The sequence below is a fragment of the Oryzias melastigma genome, linkage group LG19 (assembly GCF_002922805.2).
Source record: "Oryzias melastigma strain HK-1 linkage group LG19, ASM292280v2, whole genome shotgun sequence".
Taxonomy (NCBI): Eukaryota; Metazoa; Chordata; class Actinopteri; order Beloniformes; family Adrianichthyidae; genus Oryzias; species Oryzias melastigma.
Genome location: NC_050530.1, coordinates 12,278,057 through 12,301,121, shown reverse-complemented (window position 1 = coordinate 12,301,121; position 23,065 = coordinate 12,278,057). Strand labels below are relative to the sequence as shown.

General features: G+C 36.6%; 1 protein-coding gene across 2 annotated transcripts in view; it reads left to right on the top strand.

Moving 5' to 3' along the window:
* Positions 1-23,065, top strand: part of LOC112154681 (carbohydrate sulfotransferase 15) — a 38,071-nt gene that overhangs the window by 4,704 nt on the left and 10,302 nt on the right. Inside the window, exons 1-3 of one of the 2 annotated variants that reach the window (XM_036217143.1) lie at positions 5,032-5,316; positions 17,407-17,984; positions 18,619-18,958. In XM_036217143.1, coding sequence (XP_036073036.1) covers positions 5,232-5,316; positions 17,407-17,984; positions 18,619-18,958 — 1,003 coding nt within the window. In that variant the 5' untranslated portion in view covers positions 5,032-5,231. Of the gene's footprint in view, positions 1-5,031; positions 5,317-17,406; positions 17,985-18,618; positions 18,959-23,065 lie in introns of those variants that run through there. The other variant, XM_024285812.2, reaches the window with a different exon arrangement.

The following is a 23,065-nucleotide window of genomic DNA, read 5'->3' as shown; positions in this document are numbered from 1 at the left end:
TAGCCCTCTAGTGGGTAGAGAGGAGTGTTTTGGTGCATTTTTAAGGGTTTCTGTCCTTAAGGTCCATCTGAATAAGTCACTTCTGAAAAATTTGCATTTGCCTGAATTGAAAATATAAGTTAAGATTTGTTGTTGATGTCAGAAACTTGTTGTTTCTAGATGTTCTACTTCTGACAAGGTGCATCTGAAAAGCATTGACAATACTTGAGATTATCTTTTGATTCTTTTGAATGGTTTTTTTTGTCAATTTTGACTCTTATTAAAAAAAGTTTTGCTCCTTAAGAGATTTCTTCTTGTGCTTTTTAATTTCCTCATGAAAAACTAAATAAACCTGTTGTTAGTAATTAGCTCACTGAAAAGAAATTGATATATTTCCAAATATTTTAGTATCTTTGTGCTTTTTGAGAGCAAAATACCTTCATTGAAAGACCCGCTCTGATTAAAAGCATGTTTTTAACATGTTCTTATGGCATTTTTCTGATATTGGAGGAAACGCTTAAAGAAAATTAAGCTAAAACTGCATTTCTGAGTAAATTTTATTTAGATTGGTGTTAATCAGGAATAGACAAAAAATGAATCTGGAAATAGGGCATAGAAAATGCGCTGGGTGAACGACAAGCTCCCACCAGTAATGTTAGGTTGGGTGTTGTAAGCTTGCGTGAAAACATGCTAACACGTACGTGACGGGAGGAGGGGCCGGGGTGGCTTTACTTCAATGGTTGCGCCCGCAACTCCAAGGCAAATTTCCATTGAATTCCTGCTACTTTAAAGAAAGAATGTCTTAGAACGCGACACCATTAAAAAAACAAAACAAAACCTAAAAACTGCATAATCATATTAAAAACACGACTGGAAACACTTTAAAAGTAGATCAAAAGAGGATCAGAGTGGGACTTTAAAAGGATTCGTCAAAACGGCAATAGTTTTGTTAACGCTGTTGTTTTTTTTTCATTTAAATTTGGCTGTAAAAATGTATTTTCTGAACTTTCGGCATTTTTTGTAAAATATCTTGTTTTTTGACATCATAGTTTATTCTCAGAAACAAACATATTTTTTTTCTCTTTAATTTAACCTTTTTTTCCTTTTTTTTAACCAAAAAATATTTGCCAATTCTTTTTGACACTTAATAACAACTTCAACTTTATTCTGGCAAACCTTTTATACAATTCAACATTTATTAAGTAATTTGGAAGCTAAAATGTAAGATTTAAGAAATGTATTTCATTGCAAAAAAAAAAAAACCCAAAAATTTCTTGCTCCTAAGTGTGATTTTGTGTAACATTGGTGATCCTTTTCTCCATAAGGTGAAGACAATTTTTATCTCCTTGTTTGAATTGTGAAAAGCATGATGATTGCAAAACAGTTTCAAAGCGTTACATACAGTGTAGTTCTGCATTTTAAAATTTTTGTGCTTTTCTTAAAAATATCAAGTTTCATAATTTGCTCTACATGCAGTGGAAAAACACCCCACCCGCTGAGTCAACAGCCTTCTGTAGTACAGTGAGGTCTTACCACAACTGATAATCTTTGACACTTTTTCTGTGGAACATGTAACACAAAGAGGCGAATAACACTTGCAGATTTGATGTCAAGATTAAGAAAAAAATTGGTTTCGTAGGAAAAGTCACTGTGATAATTTTCGTAATTCTTGGATAAAAATAAAAAATGATGTAAGTATTTATCAGCATTTGCAATGACAAATTAGGCATTACAAGGATTTCTTAATTTGTGCAAATTTATGAATGGTGGCAGATTTCAGCACTTGTGGCTTTTGTCTCTGGTTAAAAAAAATGAAATTTTTTGAAAGTGCAATTTTTGGATGCAACAAATCTTTATCAGAATAACTAATAATTGTTTCTAAGATAAAATCATTTATGGATCAGGGTTTTATAATCGACGCTCTGTCGAAGCGTAGAAATTGATCTGGCCTAATGGAACGAGTGATATGACGTGGGTACAGCTTCTGGCTTTGTCTCTTTTCTATGCAGAGACTTTGAACTCCAACAGTAACAGTGCACAACTTCCAGTGAGGGATGGGTTCTGTGATGAAGGTGCATGTTCCTGAAGTGAGTCATGAATCACTGATGAAGATTTATGAGGTCGCGGATGAACATTTGCTTTAGAAGGGGACGTCTGCAGAAAGTGGCGACCCAAGTCCACTTGTCATTGTGACCGATGAGCGTCCATAATTAAGCCACGCCGCTGACAGACATTCATCTGCATCACTGACTTGAGTGAGCGACTTGCTCTGTTCAGTCATTTTTCCAGTGTCCAGCCTTTGTTGTAAACAAGGGGTGACAGTTTGGGTGCACTATTTCTGTTCTGGTGTCAAAGATTTACTTAAAATCCACATTGTCTTTTAAATTTCTAACAATAAAATGTTTATTCTAAAATTGATGCAGTGATTAGTAAAATATGGAGGGGAAATCATGTATCTTCTATGTGGCAATGCAAGCCAAAGAGTGAGAAACAATTCATGTTTTAGCCTATTAAATAATAATAATAATTAAAAATTGAAATGATGAAATGCATAGAACTATCCGTCATCTGGGTACCATTTTTAGCCCTTAAGGTGCTTTCTAAATGACCCACAGCGGCTGCTGCCTCTGCCAAAGTCAAGGGTGATTGTTTGCATTATGGATGCTTGTCAAACTTTTCTGGCTTTTCTTCCCCTCACCATCTGCACTCAGCTGTGATGGAGTTTGGCAAATGAACACAACCCTCCTATTGTTTGTAGTTTGATTAATGAAGGGGATTGTTGAGTCATTTAATAATGTAGAAGTCTGCACTCTGGTGCACTCCTGGTTCTTGAACTTGTTCACACTAGACTTTCGCTACCTTATACTAGTGCAGTTGGAAGAAGCTTGGTGCGAAATATCATGAATCTTGCTCCAGGCTTTCTTTCACAGCTCTATTCTGATATTTCAAGAACTTGTGTCGTATAATTTCCTGAAATGCGAATATTCATATAGAGTTTTTAATTGGGAGCAGTTTCTTGAACATGCTTGTCCATTCCCGGTTTGAACGCAACCTCACTGACAAAATCAGTGAAGAACTATTTTCCAGAAAAGAACAACTGAAAATGTTTTTTTTCACTTAACATCAAGACGTTATATTCCAACGCATTCTCACTCCCAATTTGTCATAAATGGACGTATGGTGTGGTCACTTTGTGTGCCACTTTTTGGCATTTTTGGTGTCCCCAACTCAACGTTTTTTGACGTGCTGGCTGTAAATAGGGTGCCTCAATCCTCAGGACACGGACCGGTACCCTAACCTTAACCTGGTACCAGTTCCATATCCTGATGGTTGTTTACCCGTGATTTAAGGAGAACAGCCATTGACGAGTTGGCGACCCAAAAACATCAAAAAGTGACATGTAGGGAGCCCTAACCATATGTCCATATATGACGAGTTGGGAGTAGGAATGTGTAGTATATGTATCTCTGACTTCTAAACCTGAAGCTCATAGTGGTGAATAACAAACATGAAATCCATGCCTCCATCCATTTTCCAAACTCGCTTAATTCCTTTTTGGGTGATGGGGCGGCTGGAGCCTATCCCAACCACCCTGGACTATTGCAGTATTTCACTTTGGTTTTAGGAACAATTTAGACTCAGCAATTAACCTATGAAGCATGTTCTTGGATTTTGTTAATGATACTGAAAGCACATTCTCAACTTGGGAGTATAAAATAAAAACCTCTCAACATCACCATTTTTACTCAGGTTGAACAGATAAAAAAAAAATGGTAAATTGCAATGTTGACCTCTTTCACTCTTTTAGGAAGGAAAAGGCTCTCCAACATTTAAGATAGTTATTGCAAAATAATGTTTAAAATCGATTATTTCTTGGTTTTCCATGTACATAAAGCAGCGTTCCTGTAGTACTGCATCTGTCTGGAGTGTCACCTGTTCTGTCTACATCACTATAGGCTACTAGACTATTTTTTTGCTATTGTTTCTCCTTAAAAACAGCAGTTCCTCTGATATTTCCTAAAACTCAACTGTCACCCATTGCTCTTTTGTTGCCCCACGCAAGTCTTCTGATCATTTGCTTACTACGTACTGTAACTTCCGTTGAGCACACGTCATACGGTCTACCACTTCCTCTCTATCATCATTACATCTTTCATCTTTGTAGCGTGTTCTCGAACAGAACGTCTGATCACAGGAAGTCTCTCTGCTATGGATCTGCTTATTGGACCTTTTTAGTATCTGATTGACACATTTCTAGCGACATTTTTACACAACCATCAGATAGAAGCAAAAAACACGTCCTGTGTTGCTTTTTTCTGAAAGTATTTGCTGTTGGGAGAAGGCTTCAGCATTATCTATGTCTATGTTCTGGTTGAATTCCTCAGCTACATTACTAGCTTAGTTTTGATCAATACCTTCAATGTCACTTATAACAGAGCCCCCTACCTTCTGTAAAAATGTTTCGATGACTGGATTTCCTCATCCATTGCTCTAATCTACTGCGTTGAGTTGACTATCAATGTTGAACTTAATGCTTTGTAGAAGGAGTCTATGGTAGAGAAAATATTCAAAGAAATTGGTAAAACATCTAGACTAAAAAAATATTTGTAATATTGACTATAAATTGAGTTTTATTGGGGAGGAAATAATAAAATCATTTAATTTTTGAGTCCAGTTAAGATATTAAAGAGTCGTTTAGACTCTATCCACATCTTTTCTCGTTAGCAATCAACAAGTTCTTGTTGGTAAAGGTCACAACACAGAAATGATGGACGATGACCTTTATGATAAGAAAGAAATTCTCAGTAATTGAATGAACAGACGACTGAGCTTTACGACTCAAACAGAAACCCATATTTTTAGATATTTTCTTTTATGTATAAACTATGAAAATTAAACAAAAATCCCATCTAATCGCATTGGAAATGTATTTCTGCTGATGTAACTCCACTATTTATGTATTATTGTCGTATATTTTGTGCTTTAAAAGTGCTTTGACAGTCTAATGTGCTGCTGTAGTTTCTTTCTGAATGGCCAAAAGAGCTGATATAAGCAGCCGTGCTCGTGAGTGCCACTCTAGCATTATTTATCCAGACAGAGCTCTAATGGGCCGCGGCGCAGACCTGTGGCAACCTTTAACAGTGAGCAGCCTCACGGAGTGATGTGTTCATTTTCCAATTACCCCATGGCTACTCTCTTTAAATGAGCAACCACTCATGAGCCCAGCTGTTGCTGCGCTGTTCTCTTTTTGAATGACCTACAAACCACAGAGGCCGGATCTCGCAATATTCCCCAACAGGCGTCTGAATCATCTCATCGCTGACAAGTTTACCTTATGTAAGTTTTTCCTATGTAGTTGGTGGAGGTCAGAAGTCAAAATCTGCTTTGTTTTGTCTCTGAGTGTTAAGATGCAACTTTAGCGAGAAGACGCACTCCGGCTCGGTCGGGATTTCTTAAAAATTAATACAAATTCGGCTCTGATTCGGCGTTCTTATCCCTGCCAAGGAAATTTGAAGCTGGAGCCTCATATCTGTGTTGGCAGCTGTTTCCAACAGGAACTATTAGCCCAGCTGTGAAATCTTAATGCTTTTGCAAGACGGATGTGCAGCTGTAGTGCACCTCTCATCCTGCCACCATTTATCAGAATTTGGCCAAGCAGGTAGGTGCAATTTTTTTTTTTTTGCAGTAATCTGCTTTTAAAAGATTCCTTTGGAGCAAAAAGCCCCAGATTTATTACTGCGAATTACCTGACATTCAGCTTATAGCATAAATAACACAGATACTAAAACACGAACATCCCACCTCTAATTTATAAAGTTAATGTGCCTGTCTTTTAAGCCTGGGGAGTTTGCTCAAAACCTCATTATAAAGAGGTTGTACGTCTAATATAGCAGTCGAAATATAAAGCACAGAGTCTTATTAAGCATGAACTTTTCAGTTTGAGTTTATGGATCCACTGGGATGCTTTCAAATTGTTTGGACCAGAACGGCGTCCAAGTGAAGGAGCGGTAACTTTGGCGACTCTGTTGTCGCCCACACTCTTTTATTTCACACTTTTTCTTGGCAGTCCTGGCCTAACACTCAATCCATGCACATTTTCCCATGAGGCAGAAGGCTCAGCGCGTTTCGAGACGACTATTGACTGGGTGTGAAAGATTTTGCTGCCTCGAAAACATTTCAAGATCTGAAGTTTGAAGGAAACAGCTTTGAAAACGCTTCGACAAATGAAACTTTACCTGCTTTTACAAACTGAGAACAATCACTCCTATGTAAAAAAATATCTTATTAAATGGAGAAAGAGTATTAAAAAAATAAATAATATTACAAGATTTAAAGTTGTAAATATATGACTTTTTTCTCGTAAATTTACAACCTTTTTTTTGTAAATTTACAAGAAAAATGTCGTAAATTTACGATATTAAGGCTGAAGTGAGCATACAGTCCAGCAAGTGTACGTTATGTGGAGCAGGTGACAAATGGACTCCTGGGTATGTGAATGGCAAAATAAAGTGCAAACGTGTCTTTGAGCACCTTCTATAACAAATAGAAGTCTTCATTACCGACACTGCTACACTAATAATTTGATTTAGAGTCGCCAAAAGGTACAGAATTTCTTTATTTTTTAAATAAATCTGGAAATAAATCTTCACAAAATGCCCCTTATCTTCCATCTTTAAGCACAGCTCTGATAAAAGCACAACCTTGGTGTCTTTTCTTGTTAATTTATGACATTTTTTGGAATTTAAAAAAAAAAATTTTCTTGTGAATTTTTTTAATTTTTATCGTAAATTTACATGTTTTAAAGTCGTAAATTTACTACTTTTAATATAATAAATTTTACGACTTTAAAAGTTGTAACATGAGAACAAAAGTCAGAAATTTAACCTATGACTTTCAAAATCCTAAATATAAAAATATTCTTTTTTATTACCTTACAAAATCGTGAATCTGTGACTTTAAAACGTGTACATTTACGAGGTAAAATTAATACATTTATGGCAAAAAAAGTAATAAATTAACGAAAAAAACAACAAAAAACAGTGTTGTTGTAAAATAGCTCTAATATCTGTCATAGAAAAGACAATAAAGATTCAGTTGATATTTTATAAATGACTGATCGTGTCATAGTAACTGGAATAATGACAGTTTTAGTCTCTAAATTGGTCAACGTCAGGTCTTTTAAAGATCCACTCCAGTGAAAATGTGTGATTTTGGTTTGTTTAACAAGTTCTTTCGACATTTTAGTCGTCTGTCAGCAGACATAAACCATGAGAGGTTGGAAATCAAATCCTGAGGCTGTGGTTGATGCTTACAGGAAATGTAAACATGAGTCATTTGTTGAAGAAAAATGACAAATTTTCACCTTTTTTTTCCCCTGAAAGCCACAAAGAAGTTTCCATTCAATAAGTCTCCACATCAAACAGCTGAATGACTGGCCTCAACTTGTTGAAGCAGTCTGTATGGGAAATGAAGCTTAGCAGAAGTTTATAATTTCTTTGTCATCATTAATCTCAATGTCATTGATTTAAAATACATAATTCTAACCAACCATCCATTAGCTGTCACATTTGGATAATGTCTTTCTCCACACTCAGTCATCACTCATTGTGGATCCATCAAGGAGAATGTTCCTCCTCTTTTTCTACACCCACATGGATGTCTCAACCCTCAACATTCTCAGATTGACTTATCTAAAGTCTCCTCTCTGCCTTTTCTGTCTCAGTCTTAACTCTGTGGTCTTCCTTCCTGGGATTTAAACATCCAAACTCATTTGTCTCAATAAATTGCCTTCGCTTAAGATTCTACTGATTAAAATGAGGAACTGAGAGTCAGTGTTTGAGTTTAGAAATTGTGCTTACTCCTCACTTCATCTTTCTTTTGAAGGCTAACTCCTTTGCTTTATGAGAGTTTCATTACATAACCAGAAAAAGATGATCCCTTCTGACCTCAAACTTTCAAATTTTAGATTGTTTGATCTAATTTCAGTTAGTTTTAGTCATATTAACATTTTAATAATATAAATATAGGTTCCTGGTGAACAAAATGTCCAACTCTTGCACTTAGATCTCTATAATCAGTCAAAAAAACTGAATCTTTAGAAAGTAAAAAGTTCCTTATTTCAAGAATAATTGTTCTAATTTCTGTCTTGAAAGAAAAATAATCTTATAAAGAAAGTTTTTCAATTGCAACATAATCTTACTTAGTGACTATCTGGACTATTTTTCTTATCACATTGGCAGATTTTAATTATATTCCATTTTCAAGAACATTTGACTTATTTTTAGTGGGGCAATTTTTGCACATTTATATTTGTGCATCCAAATAATTCACCATTTCTGTTTATTTAATCCTTAGTCTACTCATGTCAGTTAGACCAAAAGCAGAAACTAGAATCTTCAGAATCTGCTGACGAGCCTAGAATCGCTTTATTATTAAAAATTCACAGACTAAATCCTGTAGCAATTATTTTTAGGAGGTTTTATCCAAAATAGTTCTGCATTTGCTTCATTAACATGATCCTATTTTGTAGGATGTCTTTTATTTTGAAAGGAACTCTGTCAAAAGTTATAAACTATTTCATATTTTAAAAAGACTATTTTCTCTTCATGTTTATGTTTTATTTATGCCAAAAGACACACAATAGTTTATTTAAATGTATGATGTCAGTAGCAAAAACATAAAGATAAATCAGTATCATATTTTTCTAAAGGGTGAATGAAGACTTTGTGGTTTCTTCTGGCTTTTGGTTGGCGAGAAATTGACACAAATGGCTCTTTAAGTGTTGTAGGTTGCAGACCCCTTGTTTTGGGGTATTAAGATACAAAAAAAGTTTGAAAAGTCATCAGTGTTTAATCAGTTTGTTTTTTGGTTTTTTAGCAGACAGACAAACATTGTGTTGAATTCCGTTGCTTACACCGTCAGACCACCAGACTAGGCGAGTACCAACCAAAGCACGAAGCTCATTTATGCATCTGCAGACTTTCTGTAAAGAGATTTTTGGACTTTGGTTAACCGAGTGGAGGTTTGGTTGAACCTGGTGTACGATTTCACAACAGTCAGAAGAACCAGTGGAAAGTCTTGCAGCAGCTGGAACACTGGTTTGCATTTAAACATAGTCTTGAAAGTGCTGCCCGCAACATCTGGCGTCTTTGCTGTGGAAGTGCTGTTTTGCTTTGTCTGAATCGGTTTGGGAGTCACAGGATAAGAATGATTTATGATGCTTTGCCGTGGGTCGCAGAGATTACAGAGGCACACAGTCCCCTGTCCTTTTGCTCTTGTTAAAAAGATCATCAACAAAAGATTTGTGGAGATCTTGACCCTCAAATCTGGAGTTGCTGCACAGTTTTAAGGTTGTTTTATCCTCAGAGGTACTTTTAATGTACGTTTGTCGCTATGATAAATGCTAGGAGACCAGGTTTCATCGTGTATGGAGCGAAGCTTGAAGGAAGCAATTCCCTCCATCACCCACATCTTAACTCTAACATGTAGTTGTCTCTGGATTGTTCTGTTTTTAAACCCATCTTGTGGAAAAATGCATGTTTCTGAATGACTGCTGATGCTCAGTGTAAAGTGCGACAGGCTGAATTAACTGCTGACACGACTTGAGGAGGTGAAACAGGGCGGATTTGAAGAAGTAAAATGTATCAACAAATCACCACCTTTTCTACAATAAGAACATTTTGTGACCTTTTCTTATCAGTTTTAAATTAGCTTACAATTTCCTGTTGTTTTTCTTTTCTTTTTACATCTCAGAATCTGTAAGCGTAGCAGATTTAACTTAAAAAAAATAAATAAATAAATAAAAATGAAAGCCAGCATCATAAACTTCCTCTTCTGGAGAAGACAAACCACAGATGCAAATCTGAAGACTTTATTTTTGTGTGATTTGTATCTGTACAAAGCCTTATCAAAGTTTATTCTGAATATTTTACATCTGTTTTTTAAATAATATGCATAATCCTTAATATTTTATACACATATCTTCCATCAATGTTATTTATTGACTTTCTCTTGTGTTTTGGAAACAACTGCATCAGCAGATCTACTAAAAAAGTTACAATTTAATGATCTGACAATGCAGTCAATCTTGTAAAATATCATTTAAAATTAATAAATAAAAGTAGTTGCATGAATATTTAAAAAATATATTCAGAATAACTTCAGTCATGCAAAAATATCTAAGTTTACAAAGGAATGAGTTCCTTCAGTCAGTGATAATTTCAATAACTGAAAACTTTAGATACTTCTGCTTTCAAAAACAAGACAAAAAATCAGTTGAAAGAAGGAAACAAATCTTCACAGCTTTGCTGGATAAGCTGTGTAAACCTGGTGCTTTATCCCATCTAAATCTGGGCTCATTTGCTGGATGTTACAGTCAGCCACGCTCCTCCCTGAGCATCTCCTGGGTGTAAATATGGGTCGGTAACATCATTAGGTTAACGCTGTGTTTCTATTTACTGTCAATGGACGGGCGAGCCCTTTTGTTTTCAGTGGATAAATGTAAGTGGCGAGATGTAATGTTGCAATAATATGCAGTTGTGCATTCAACCGTTAATAGCAAAGCCATTGAGTTTATTTATTTGGTATTTAGTGGTAGACTTCTGTAATCAAGACAATAAAGGATTTTCTCAAGAATGCATTTAAAAAACAGGTTGTTCATTTTGGTGTGGGGACTTTCTGTTTAGATTTGCACGACAGTCATCCTTCTCATCAGGACATCTGGCCGTTTGAGACTACCTGTGAAGCGAAGACGGTCAATAAAAGATGAAAAGATAAGATCTGAAGAGAAAGATGCTGAAGTGACTGACAGAACCGCATCCTGCTCCTCCACTGCAGCCAGACACTGGAGTGGCCGTGTAGATATGATGCCTTTGTTACTCTGTGAGGTCAAGGGCAGGCCTTCAGTCCAATGGGAAAGAGAAATATTTTGGTCTTCGGCTTCTTTTGATGAGAGTAATAGACGACTTTTTTCTGGACATTATCATGGATTCTCTTTTAAAAAAGGGACAAAATTATCTTTCTTCATTTTTTTCTTTTGATGTCATTTCCCACTTTATAGAGGTGTGGTTCTTTAGGCTGCTGAGAGGGCTTTAATGGATCAAACAGGACACACGTTTTAGTCTATTATTAATGGTCTGTTTGTAGACATGAACCCTATTCCCAGTTGTTCTCGAATTTTTATACTCTTAAAGTTTTTCAAAGAATAATTTAATTCTTTGTTAGTCTTTTGTGGCTCTTGTTTCATTTACCCTTACAATGATGCTTTTTTTTAAATTCACTTTAATCATTCAAAACTCATGAATGTGTTTATGAGCAGGTTTTGCTTATGTACGGAGCTTCTAGGAACAACGAAGCAAAAACAGATTAGTACTGGTTTCTTGTACTAACTAGATACTATCATGTGGATACCAGAAACTAATGGAGGTAGACCAAAATCTAACAGGTGCGCACCAGAAACTAACAGGTGTGCACATGAAACTAACAGGTGCATACCAGAAACTAATTTTCAATAAACAAGCACCAACTTAATACAACTTTTATGTCCCTTTAGGGGCTCCGTACTTATGGCTATTTGATTAATAACATCCTTTTTTGTGCAAACTAGCCTTTAGATAAATTTGAAAACAAAAAAAAGAAAAAAACATTCTTGTCTTTATTGGTTACATATTAGAAGCATATATACATACATACATTATTTGAAAAGATCACATTTTTTATTTAAATCCAGTAACATTGTATTGCATCAAATTACAACTAGGAATACACGTTATCAAATTTTTTTTTAATTCAAACAATCACTAGGGTTCTCTTAGGCAGACTGTGGTGACTAAAACATCATCATTATCATTTTTAACAACTGATTACCAGACTGTAGTTTTTATTTATTTTGTATTGAAGTTAATTAAAATGTTAAACTCTTTGTATTTTGACATTATTGGAAAATGTACTAAAAAGTATTTTTGGGTTTATCTAGTACTTCAAAATATAAAATCTACCAGATTGTCAGCATTTATTTTTACCTTCCACCTATAGAGTGGTAGAAAATTGATAAGACCATTAACTATCCAACCAAGTAAAAAAAAAAAAATCAATGAAAACATTTATTTTTTATTGATTTGGGCGAGTAATACATACAAAAGTTTTATTTTCAAAATTTACTACACCATTTGGTTGAGCTGGCAGTTAAAGTGTTAACCATCAGTTTTTAAATGCAGAGGACATATTCTAAATGATCCTATAGTTTTTTGGGAACTTTTTTTTGTCTCAATTTTTGGTTGTGCCAAACACTTTGTCATCTTTAACCACCATCTCGAGGCTGCTTCTCTGTCACGGATCAGAGTGGGTGTCATGGCTGCCTCCCCCTTCCTCTGGCCTCATGGACTTTCATAATTGTCGGCGGCCTGCTGGAAAACTATTTTTTTCCTGCTGACACAGCACTGACGTACCCTTTGTTGTTCTTTCCGGCTACTTCTAACACATTCCTGACAGCACTCCATGAACTTTTAGTGACCATCATCCTTTTTCTTAAACCACCGGGCTTGTGCAAGACCAGTTAGCAATAGAGCTGACAAGTTATTTCCTAAAGAAAACTGCTTACGAAGCACATTCTCAGTAATTCTGTCTTTTTTTTAATTTTTTTTTATTAATCATCAATGTTTCTGTTTAAATTCCCAGAACTTCAGTGCAGAAACTTTTCTTATACGTGATTCAAAAATGTAGGAAAACTTGTTTCATTGGCTAATTCTCACCTGAACAACAGTAAGTTCTTCAAAAACAACATTGTCCAGGCAGCTGCATTGACTAGTCAAACAGATTGCCTTTCTGTAACGTCTCCTAACTTCCTTCTCTTCTGTTCCACTCGGGTTATTTTGTTTTGTTCCAGTCTTTCTGGCACTCGTCTGTTTGATGAAGCTGTTGTTCTTTCTCATCCTCCACCATTCACACAAGATTAAACACGCTGTATCCAGTTATTAAGTTGTCTGTGAGGTTGTAACAATTTTGCTTTGACTTCTCATGGCAGTATAGATTAGGTTTTCTGCAGCTTATCGACCTGTCTGCGCGAAAGCCCTGCATGTGCAGGCTGTAATCTGCCTGTTGCCGCGGCAGATAAAAATTAAGCTGCCGTGCAATGTAAACAGCGATAAATAACAGGCGGTTGCACTGACATTTAAAAAGATGTCCTTGTTTTGGCGATCTAGACTCTCATCCAGAGTGGATTCAAAAGTTTACAGTGCCAGTTTTCAAAGAAAAGACACGTTTTTTAATCTTCCTGAGCTGTTAAAGATGAAGGTAGAAAACCAGGTGGGAATCTCTGAGATATTCTGAGGTTTCTCTGTGATCTCTCTACACTTTGCTTTCAATCAATCGGCCTCATCAGCTAGTTCTGAAATTGTTATTTTCTGCAGAGAGCTGGGGAGGTAAGACGTTGATTTCCATTAGGCTGAATGTTTTTCCAGCTAGGCACGAGGAGTATTCCCTGCTGTGATTTGAAGAATCGATGATTAAAGGGCTGCAGAGTGTTGTTGTTATTTAAACAAGAGTGCCGAGGGCTTTGGAAACTGCATCTATCGCACAATAAGGAAATAATATAAACACAAAGTTAATATTTTTATAAGTCGACATTAAAATGTTGACAGTTTTATTTTGAAAATAAAAGAAACAACTCACATTAATGCTTTTATTAAACAGATAAAAACCATATATTCTGGGTCTGTGAGTTTATCCACATTTTTTGTGAAATAATCAATCTGATTGTGTGTTTAACTCATCTGTGAGTGCATGGCAGGCTGTGCATGGAGAGGACTTTCATGGATGGGTTATTAAAGCCCTGGCCAGACTCATTTGCATTGCACAGGGTGGGAGCAATCATAACAGCATGCTGGGTATTATGACAGATGGATTGAAGTCAGTTATAATCATGGGCAAAGTGGACTCCAATATGTGCTAATATGTTAGTGTATGATCTTAACAGATAGACTCATTTTTATGGTAATTTTTTTTTTTTTTTTGACAATTCGGATGTTAAATGTTTGGATTTCCACTTCGTTAAAATAAAATTCTCTAAGAAACAACTATAAAATAGATTTAGTGGATCCTCCAACACCTTTGGATCTGTTAAATGCGTGTTATATTTATTTTGCATACGTGGATGAACACTTGATGCATATCTACCTCACTCCCACCACCTGATCTGCCAGTTCTTTCTCAGTTCACAAAGCAGCTGCCAGATGAAACCCAATCTGTGGTATGAAATGTTGTAAGGGTTAAATAAAATAAAAGTAAAAAAGCCTCAGTAGACCGAACTTGCAGACTATGTTTACATCGTCCTGGGTAATGCAAATTAGAGCAACTACTTCCCATGAAAACTCTATGAAAACCATTTTAAGACCATTTTTGAGTCATTTGAACAAAATTGAACACGAGTTGAAAGTTGGACTAGTTGACCAATCAGGTACTCCGATTTGGTAATGACGTATTTTAATTCACGGAAATACAAGTTATTTGAAAATTGATCATGGTGGAGAAATTCGTAATTGTATTTTGTGCTCGGAAGGAATTATATGACCCGAAGTCTTTCATAAATTGAAAGAAATCTGTAAAAGAAAAAGCCTGGAGCAACATTTTCGCACCAAAACTCTCAACTGTAGGAACATGTGATAATATAAGGTAACAACAGTTGTGAGGTTCCACCCGTTAACCATTGCATGCTCATTGTTGAGGAAGAATGTGACCAACAACTCAATAGGAATTTAGTCCTTTTAATTAAAAAGTTAGATCAAACTCTTACATAGTACTCTAGATCGTCGCCATGACATACAAATGCCCCGTAAAATGGATTCTAGAATTATTGTATGCAGCATCAGGCCAATGTTTGTCAGGATAGGAGAAATCACCAGAAGCATCAATACCTTATATGGTCATTTTTACAAATGTTTTCAGGCCATTCCAACTTTTAGGTAACTAATACGCTAGTGAACACAAGAAAAAAGAAGAAGAAGCCCCTCCCTGCTTGTTCAGTGTGAACACCATATATGCTAAATTGTGTGAATTCGTATTAGTCTGAAATGGAAAGGGAGCGTGGCTAGTGAGATGTGTATGAAAAAAACAATTCCTGTTTTGTTGATTTGACCTTTTTATATCAAGAGTCGCTTGCAAGAATAATAAGCGGTTGATCAAATATTTAATAACCGAGACCTTTCAGAGTTTATCAGTATCACGCTGTGTTTATTTGCTAATTTTCTCCTTAATCAGAAAATGATGTTCTAGTTGCTGTTTCCTTTTCATCCAATTATCATAATTAAAGCAACAAAAATCCGAATCTATGCCATTAATCTGCTATTTCCATGCTTGCCTTCTTTAATCTCTCATAGCAGATTGAAGAATTTCAGAGAAATTTCAGAGAAATTGTTCAAAAAGATGTTTGGAGAAGGAGAAATAAATGTGTTGAGGAGTCTTTGTTGCAGAGGATGTTCAGCTTCTTTTATGTGGATTTGGAGGTTTGTCAGCTGTTGATGATGCAACCTTGTATTCTTTGAACTTAATTCTTTTTGAGTTAAGTCGTTTCTTCAGTCAAACATCGGCTCTATAAGTAGAAGACGTCTGCCAAGCTGCCAGTCATCCAGTGCCACTGTTAGCAGAGTGATTTAGATGTGAATACCCTTGAGAATAATCTTTTCTTGTAAATGGCACACTTCCTCTTTTCCTTCCTTTCATCTTTTTTTTCTTCTCTTTCTTCCTCATGTTTTAATTTTTATACCATCCTTCCACCTGATTCGACCTTGAACCTCAACAGTCCCTTTGACATATAGGAGTGTATTAGAATAGTGACTAGTGAATAGTGATAAAGCAGTGTGAAAGTTTCTTTACTTATGTTCTTCATTCCATTTCACTCCTTAGCACACTTTTAAACAAAAAACAGATGTAAATTATGATAATTTTGCTTTTTTGAGACTTTCTTGTAAATAATTTTTAATTTGTTGTTCATGTATTTATCCTTCCATGAATGACTGTTGCCGTGGAGATGATGCTGATAATCCGGTTGAGGCTTGAGTTGCGAGTATTTGTATTCGGACCAGATCTGCTGCACATATGAAAACACACTCGGTTTGGCGTTCCTGCAGACCTGGAGGAGTGTGTGTCTGTGCTGCTGTGAGTCTGTATTCTAATGATGCAGCCTCAGGTGAGAAGCTGGGAAACAGCCCTGATAAAACCACCCATTTCCAGCCTTGAAAAGTGTCCTTGGCTAAGCTTTAGCAGCTTTTTGTCCTGAATTAAACTCACACGTCGATTCAACTTCAGACACAAAGACAACCGGAAGGATAAAACTGTCGTTTGCGGATACACCATCATTAGAGATCCTCTATTCTTTCATCCTTTAAAGACACCAGCCTTCCATTTATCTGCGGGTGACAGTTCGTCCACGTGAGTTCACGGGGAGGAATACTATTTTCTGATAATATAATCCCTCCTGCGAGTCAGCCTGGCTATCTCAGATATTGGCGCTCCTGCCCAGGAGAGTCCAACATGCTTCATAGTTTCCAAGCTAAATGCTTTCCACATCCTTATCACTTGCTGCATATTGTGACTGACGCATGAGGAGAATGTCTGGTTAGACTTTCAGCCTGGGAAGGGTGTCGCTGTGCCGTCTGATTAAAGCAGAAAGAGTCGTGGGAAACTTGTTCAATTAGCCTCAACCTGCTTTGCTTTTCTTTAGCTCTGCCCTTTACTTCCTATATTTGGATTATGATGTGAATGTATGAAAACACATGTTTAAGTTGAAGTTATCATTGGTACGGAAAGAGAGACAATTGAAATAGCTAAAAGTAACAATGTCAACGTTAACCCTGTAAAGCCGACTACATCAAAGCAGTGACAGAAATATACACTTTTTTGGAATCGACATGTTTTTTATGAAATAAAGATTATATTAATTATGAATCAGTTGAATGATTTGTTAAGATTTACTCACAAAAATAAAAATATTGGATGTTCAGGGAAAAAGCACCTTATTTACCCAATGTATTAAATTTGATCCACACAGTTTTAGCTTGGTCTAACTGTATTATTTATTTATTTATAAAAAAAAAATTGCATTCTTTTAATACAGCAAATAGTTTAAAAATGAATAACAATAGATGAGGTATTCTCACTATACAGTTTTGAAAATTAGCTAAACTTTTTCCCGCCAAGTGTTTTTGAGATTTCATGGGGGCAGCCATTTTGAAATGAGCAGGAAGACCTTTCTACTGCCCCTAGTGGAATGATGATGAACTACAGGGTAGAAGACATTGCAAGTTATATACAATGTTTTTTTTTTTTTTTTTTTTTTTTTTTACCAAAGTTTGAATCATGCTAATAGATACAAATTGTTATATTTGGTTAAGAAAGAGGTACTATACTTCCAGTTAACCTTGTTTTTCCCTTTAGTCTGCAGGTGTCTGCAGATGAGGCCAGCTTTCTCCACGGTCCATCATGGATATGAGTTACGCTTCCTCAACACTGGGATGCTCTGTACAGTCTTCCTAAAGCTTTCCTGCCAAGTTGTCAGCCCACAGTTGGACACCATGACACAGATGGACTACAAGTACAGCCTGCTGGGCCCCGCTATAGACGACTACCGCAAGAGGCCGCTGCTTCTGCAGGTGGACAACACGCCCATGAACCCTTTTGCAGTCCTGGAGGTGAAAAGAGACGCACTAAAGCGCTCCAACAACTCCGGCTGCTTCTGCAAGATCCGTGTCTACGGCGTCCTGTTCGGGCTGGCTGTCATGTTTGTCATCATGGCCTCCTACGTTCTAAATGGGGACAAAAAGGGCCTCCTCCTCACTCCATCTCCTTACCACTTCACCACTCTGGTCAATCCTGGACTGTTTGCCTTCAACCTTTCCTCAGAGAAGGATTATGCACACATTAAACTTGTAGTCAAATCCATTAAATCCAAGGTGGATTTTGGCAGCAGCAGACACATTCCAGAGCTGAAAGCACTGATCAAAACTGATCCACACGTGAGTCAAATTACATCTATTTACTGTGAAATTTTGTCAAAGGAATCTCATGTTTCTTTTTGCATTTATTTGGGGGGAAGATAGAAACTTCCTTACGTCCACACAGATTGTGGCTCCCTCACCGTTTGGTAGACTTTGTTTGTTTTTGTCTTAAAGCGACTCAAAAGAAAGTTCATTTCTTATTTTTGAGGATGGCTATTGCAGCAATTGTTATTTATAGTTATCTATGTTTTATACAGTACAAGAGATACTAATCTTCATGTATCAAAAACAATCTTTTTTTCAGCTGGTTTTTACTACGAGAAATACAAACCTTTGTTAAAAAATATCAAAAATAAAACACGAAGGTAATGTTTTTTATGATTTCAGCGTATAACTAGCACATTCTCATATTGATGTTTGGTTAAGGGCCCTTCTGCGTCACCATTTGATGTTTTGGGAGTCCCTAGCTCATTGTTTTTTTGATGTGCTGACACGGAGGGGTCCTTAACCAAACGTTAATATGTGACGACTTGGGAGTCAGGATGTGTTGACATAACAAGTTTATGTTCTTTAAATATAAATTAAAATGCTGTCTAGTTGTTTCTAGTTGCTTCTTTAAATTTGTTTTTAAGCCTTTTTGTTTCCTTTCCAGATGTTTTCTGTGATTCCACACAAATTTCTACCTGGTATCAAGAACCCCTGCTGGTACGAGGAATACACTGGAAACAGAACTTCAGACCCATATAGGACAAACATGTACGGACGCTATTCGCGGCGCTTCCGGACAGTTTTTCAGCACCTGAGGAGCTCCTTCCACAAACATTTGCTTTATCGCAAGAAGAAACTCTACCGCATGCGGTGCCTTCCATACTTCTATATCATTGGTCAACCCAAGTGTGGCACAACAGACTTGTACGACAGATTGAGACGACATCCAGACGTCAAGTTCACCACTTTTAAAGAGCCTCATTGGTGGACTCGTAAGAGGTTTGGTAAGTTGATCTTGTTCTGACATCCTAGTTCTGAAAATAGTGAAATTGATCTAATCATGGGTCTTCTGAGAAGACAGTAAAGCACTAAATGAATGAGCATTTACAGTACTAAAAAGGTTCTATCAGTAATTCAAGACATGTTTTCTCAAACTAAAAATGTTTTGCTATTAAAAAACATTCTTAATTGCAAGACATTTTTTTCCTGAAACAAACTACTTTCTTAAGATTCAGTTTTTGCACGTTAAAAGTATCACAAGCACCCTCTTCAGTGGTTTCCATGTGTACATCATCTACCACCTCATTTCAAAGTGGGTGCAAGTGGGGATTTATTAGGGAATTTACTTGGTTATATAAGCTCAAAACTGAACATCAAACTTAGGTGGATGTCAGACTTTAATTTAGCATGTTTTTCTGACTCACAGTTCAGTCCTCGGTGTAATTTCAGTGCAATTAACTCACAAATGAATATTCAACACCCACTGTGTGGTGTGCATGAGAATAGGCACCGTTTATTTTCTACCTGAGGGTTGTCAGCACCAAGTTTACGGCCCTAATGGTGTATTTACAGTTGAAATTGCCTTCTCCATGCAGCATTTTGAATGCTAATCGCCTCCCTCCCACTTTCTAGGGCCTTTTGCGCCATCATTAGTCTGCAACTGCTGCAAGTTTCCATCTTTATACATAGATGGAGGAGCTAACTGTGGTGATGTGGCTCATTAGAGTCTTGTGCAAACGACGTGTAGAAGAATCTAGAGCAACTTTAACCATTAAATGAGACACAGATCTGCTCATCCAACCGTCAAACCTTAAAAGAACACACGCAGATCCCATTTTTGAGCTGACTTTAGTTTTTTTTTAACATCTGTTGGGTTTTTTTTCCCCACCATGTACTTGTTGCTTGAGTTGCTGCGCTCTTGTTTCACATGCATGCATTTGAAAAGATAATTTGTAAACCATGCATTATTTAGTTACACCACAAATATTTAATATTCAGTGATCCAATCTTAGGATGCAACCTCTTGTCACCGTCTGGGTTTGGCATCCTGTGAATTTGAGCAGGTGGCAAATAAGTAATTTAGTCAAACAAAGAGAAAAACATTTGGCTCAGAGAAGGGAGCGCCGCCTCGCAGCAGACATCTGGTCGTGGCAGCTCTGCTGTGTAAAAGTGCAGTCGACATTGTGGTTTTCTTGCTGAATGAGCATCTGCGATGTTTAATCAACTACTGCAGGAATACAGATGGTATTTCAAGTCACAAAACATTCAGTAGAGAGAATTTGTTTGTCCAGTTGAACTTAAATAGACCTTTTATTTTGAAGAAACGCGTTTTTTTTTTAAGTTTAATGAGGGTTTTTTCACATTATTGAACCACCTTTATTTGTAATTCAATGGAAGTCACCCTAAGTGGCTGCATTTATGAGACAGATGTTAAAGAAATGCTCTGCTAAAGATCTAAATCCAACTGATTGGTCCTTTTGAGGTATATTGGATGAAGAATCTACCAATATACTTGTGCATACAAACTCATAATTTACCTGCACTGTAACACCAGTTTAGTTTGAGGATAGAACAACAGCATCTGCAAAGAGTAGAGGAAATCCTGTGGTCCCAAACCAGATCCCATCCGGCTGAACCAAGGAATTCAGTTCATAAAGATTATGAACCAAACTATTGATAAAGGGGAGCCTTGCTGGGGTCTAATATGCAGGCGGGACCTGGTCCAGAGTTCCACGACCAGGACGGAAACCGCACTTTTGTTCCTGGATCTTAGGTTCAGCTATCGGCCGACTCTACAAAAGAAGAAAAAAAATTGGAATCCAACTCTTTCTCGGGAATACCACAAACATATTTTCCTCTGAAAAGTTGTAAAGGGTTTGCAAATATGTGTAATGAAGCAGTTCTAACTTAAGAAGAATTTTAAATCTTTAAGCAATTACTAAATTGAATGCAGGAACGTGTTTGCCTCCTAACCAAATATCTTTGAAATTAATCAAATTGTTGATTTTGCCCCATAATCTGATACCAATGAGTCTGAGGGCTAATCAGTGTGCATTATTGTCCAAAGAGACATTTTTTTTGTCAATCTGTATTTGCTTCATGCATTTATATTCTGCAGCTGTACCTCAAGGACGGACCTTTTGTTTAGCTGTTGTCCCCCTGCATTCACTAGCTTCCATGTTTGCTGTCACTTAGTCGTTATACTTTCTAATGATGTACCTCGGGCTCTGCGCTGCTAATCAGTACTTTTTTTTTAAAGACATCCTTTGAAAACACCATGAATTCTAATGGCCTTGTTTTGTATTTATTTATTGAATTCCCCCTCGAGGCTGTATTCCGTTTCTGCATAGAAAAGGTGACTTGACGTGATCCACGCCAGATAACTTTCCCCGAGGAGCGGGCTGAATCTAAAGCAGATGTTTCTGCAGAGTACAGTTTCTATTAAGACACAACTTTTTTTTTTAAGAACTCCTTGATGCTTTATTCATGCTAAAAAGCAAAAGCCTTGAAGCAAGACACTGAAGCTGTCATTACTGAGACATTGCCACTGTTCTGCAGCGGATGAATAATGATGAACTTGAGTTTTCTAATCACGTTTTCCCACGAAAAGGTGAAAAAATGTTTTAGTGGGAGGCTGCAAAGTGTTGCTGATAGACAGAGGCGACTGATTCATTTCAGGAACATAAGACTGAATCAAAACATGGCGCCTCTTGTGAGGTTTCCCCTGCTAACCTCTTCGTGTTCATTGATGAGGAAGAAAATAATCAAAAGACTCAATTGGAATTTAATCAATTTAATTAAAATTGCAGAACTATGCAGTTCCTTGCATAGTGCTGGGCGTACGACCCATACGCAAGTGCGATTTATAATCTGAAAAATCTTGTAAAAGTAACTCTTGAATCCTTCTTGCAGTTTTGCTTCAGCTCATGTCAGCATTTTTCAGTTTTATGCATCTGTAGTCTGAGATTTGACAGGACTAACGCCCTAATCTCATTGCTTTAATTCAGTTTTCTAGTGGGATTTTCATGAACCTATTTTAGCAGCCAGTACGAAATGTTCAGCTGCAGTGTGGCTGCATGGAAAAAAAAAAAAAAGATCTTCTCCATTACCATGCTTTACAATCGATCTGAGGTGTTAACGCTGATATACTGCCTTTTTCTATTTCCTCCGCTGAGTCTCACTTTCAGCTGAGTCAGCATAACCCCTTCCAATGTGATCCGGCTGTAGTGATATTAGGTTTTGTCCAAATGTGACTTTAACTCCTCTTTTCTTCATACTGCATATTTTCTGCTAAATCTGTATAGTTCAGTGTCATTTGTCTTCATATTTTTGTCCCATTAGTATAGAATTAATATTTATAGAAAGTAATAAAAATGTGTGAATAAAAAAGCTCAGTAAAAATAAAATCAATTTCTTCATATTAACAAAATATATCAAATAAAGCCCTGGCTAATATTACCATATTTGTAATAATATAATATTTCAAAGATATAAAAAAAATGTGAATAAAACTGTTTTTAATAAAAAATAATGAAAAAATGCTGGTGATGGTTTATTAAACGGGTGTAGTCTTTTTTGTAATTGAGCTGTCACAAACTTTCCAGGAATAACTGACACTTTTAATTCTAAAATGCTGTTTTTTTTCCTCCCCTCATTTTTGCTGCTAATGCACATTCTGTGAAATTGCTGGCTGGTCCGGTTCTGAGGAGAGTGGCAGCTGTCTCAGATGCTTCTCTCCTCGTTATTCTTCTTCTCCCTGCCCTGCGGGGCCTTGATGGGGCTGTAGAATGTGGTTTCTGAAGGACAGGGACACCTGAGCCCTAACAGGAAAGCAGAATCAGCAACATGGAGGATGATTCAGTTTAAAAATTCGCCATCATCGCAGATGGTGTTTTAATTATTTAACTTGTGAAGCAGAGGAAAAATTTTGACTTACACTTCCTGTACTGGAGGGTGCTGATCTAAATGATCACAAACTTATGCTTACGTCTTTTTTTTTTATGGATACTGAAACTAAAATACTCAAACTTTTCTTGCAGAAAATACTGATTATTTGTGGGTACACAAACAGTCTTCAGTCTCCAGTGAATTTCTCCGATTGCATAATAAAT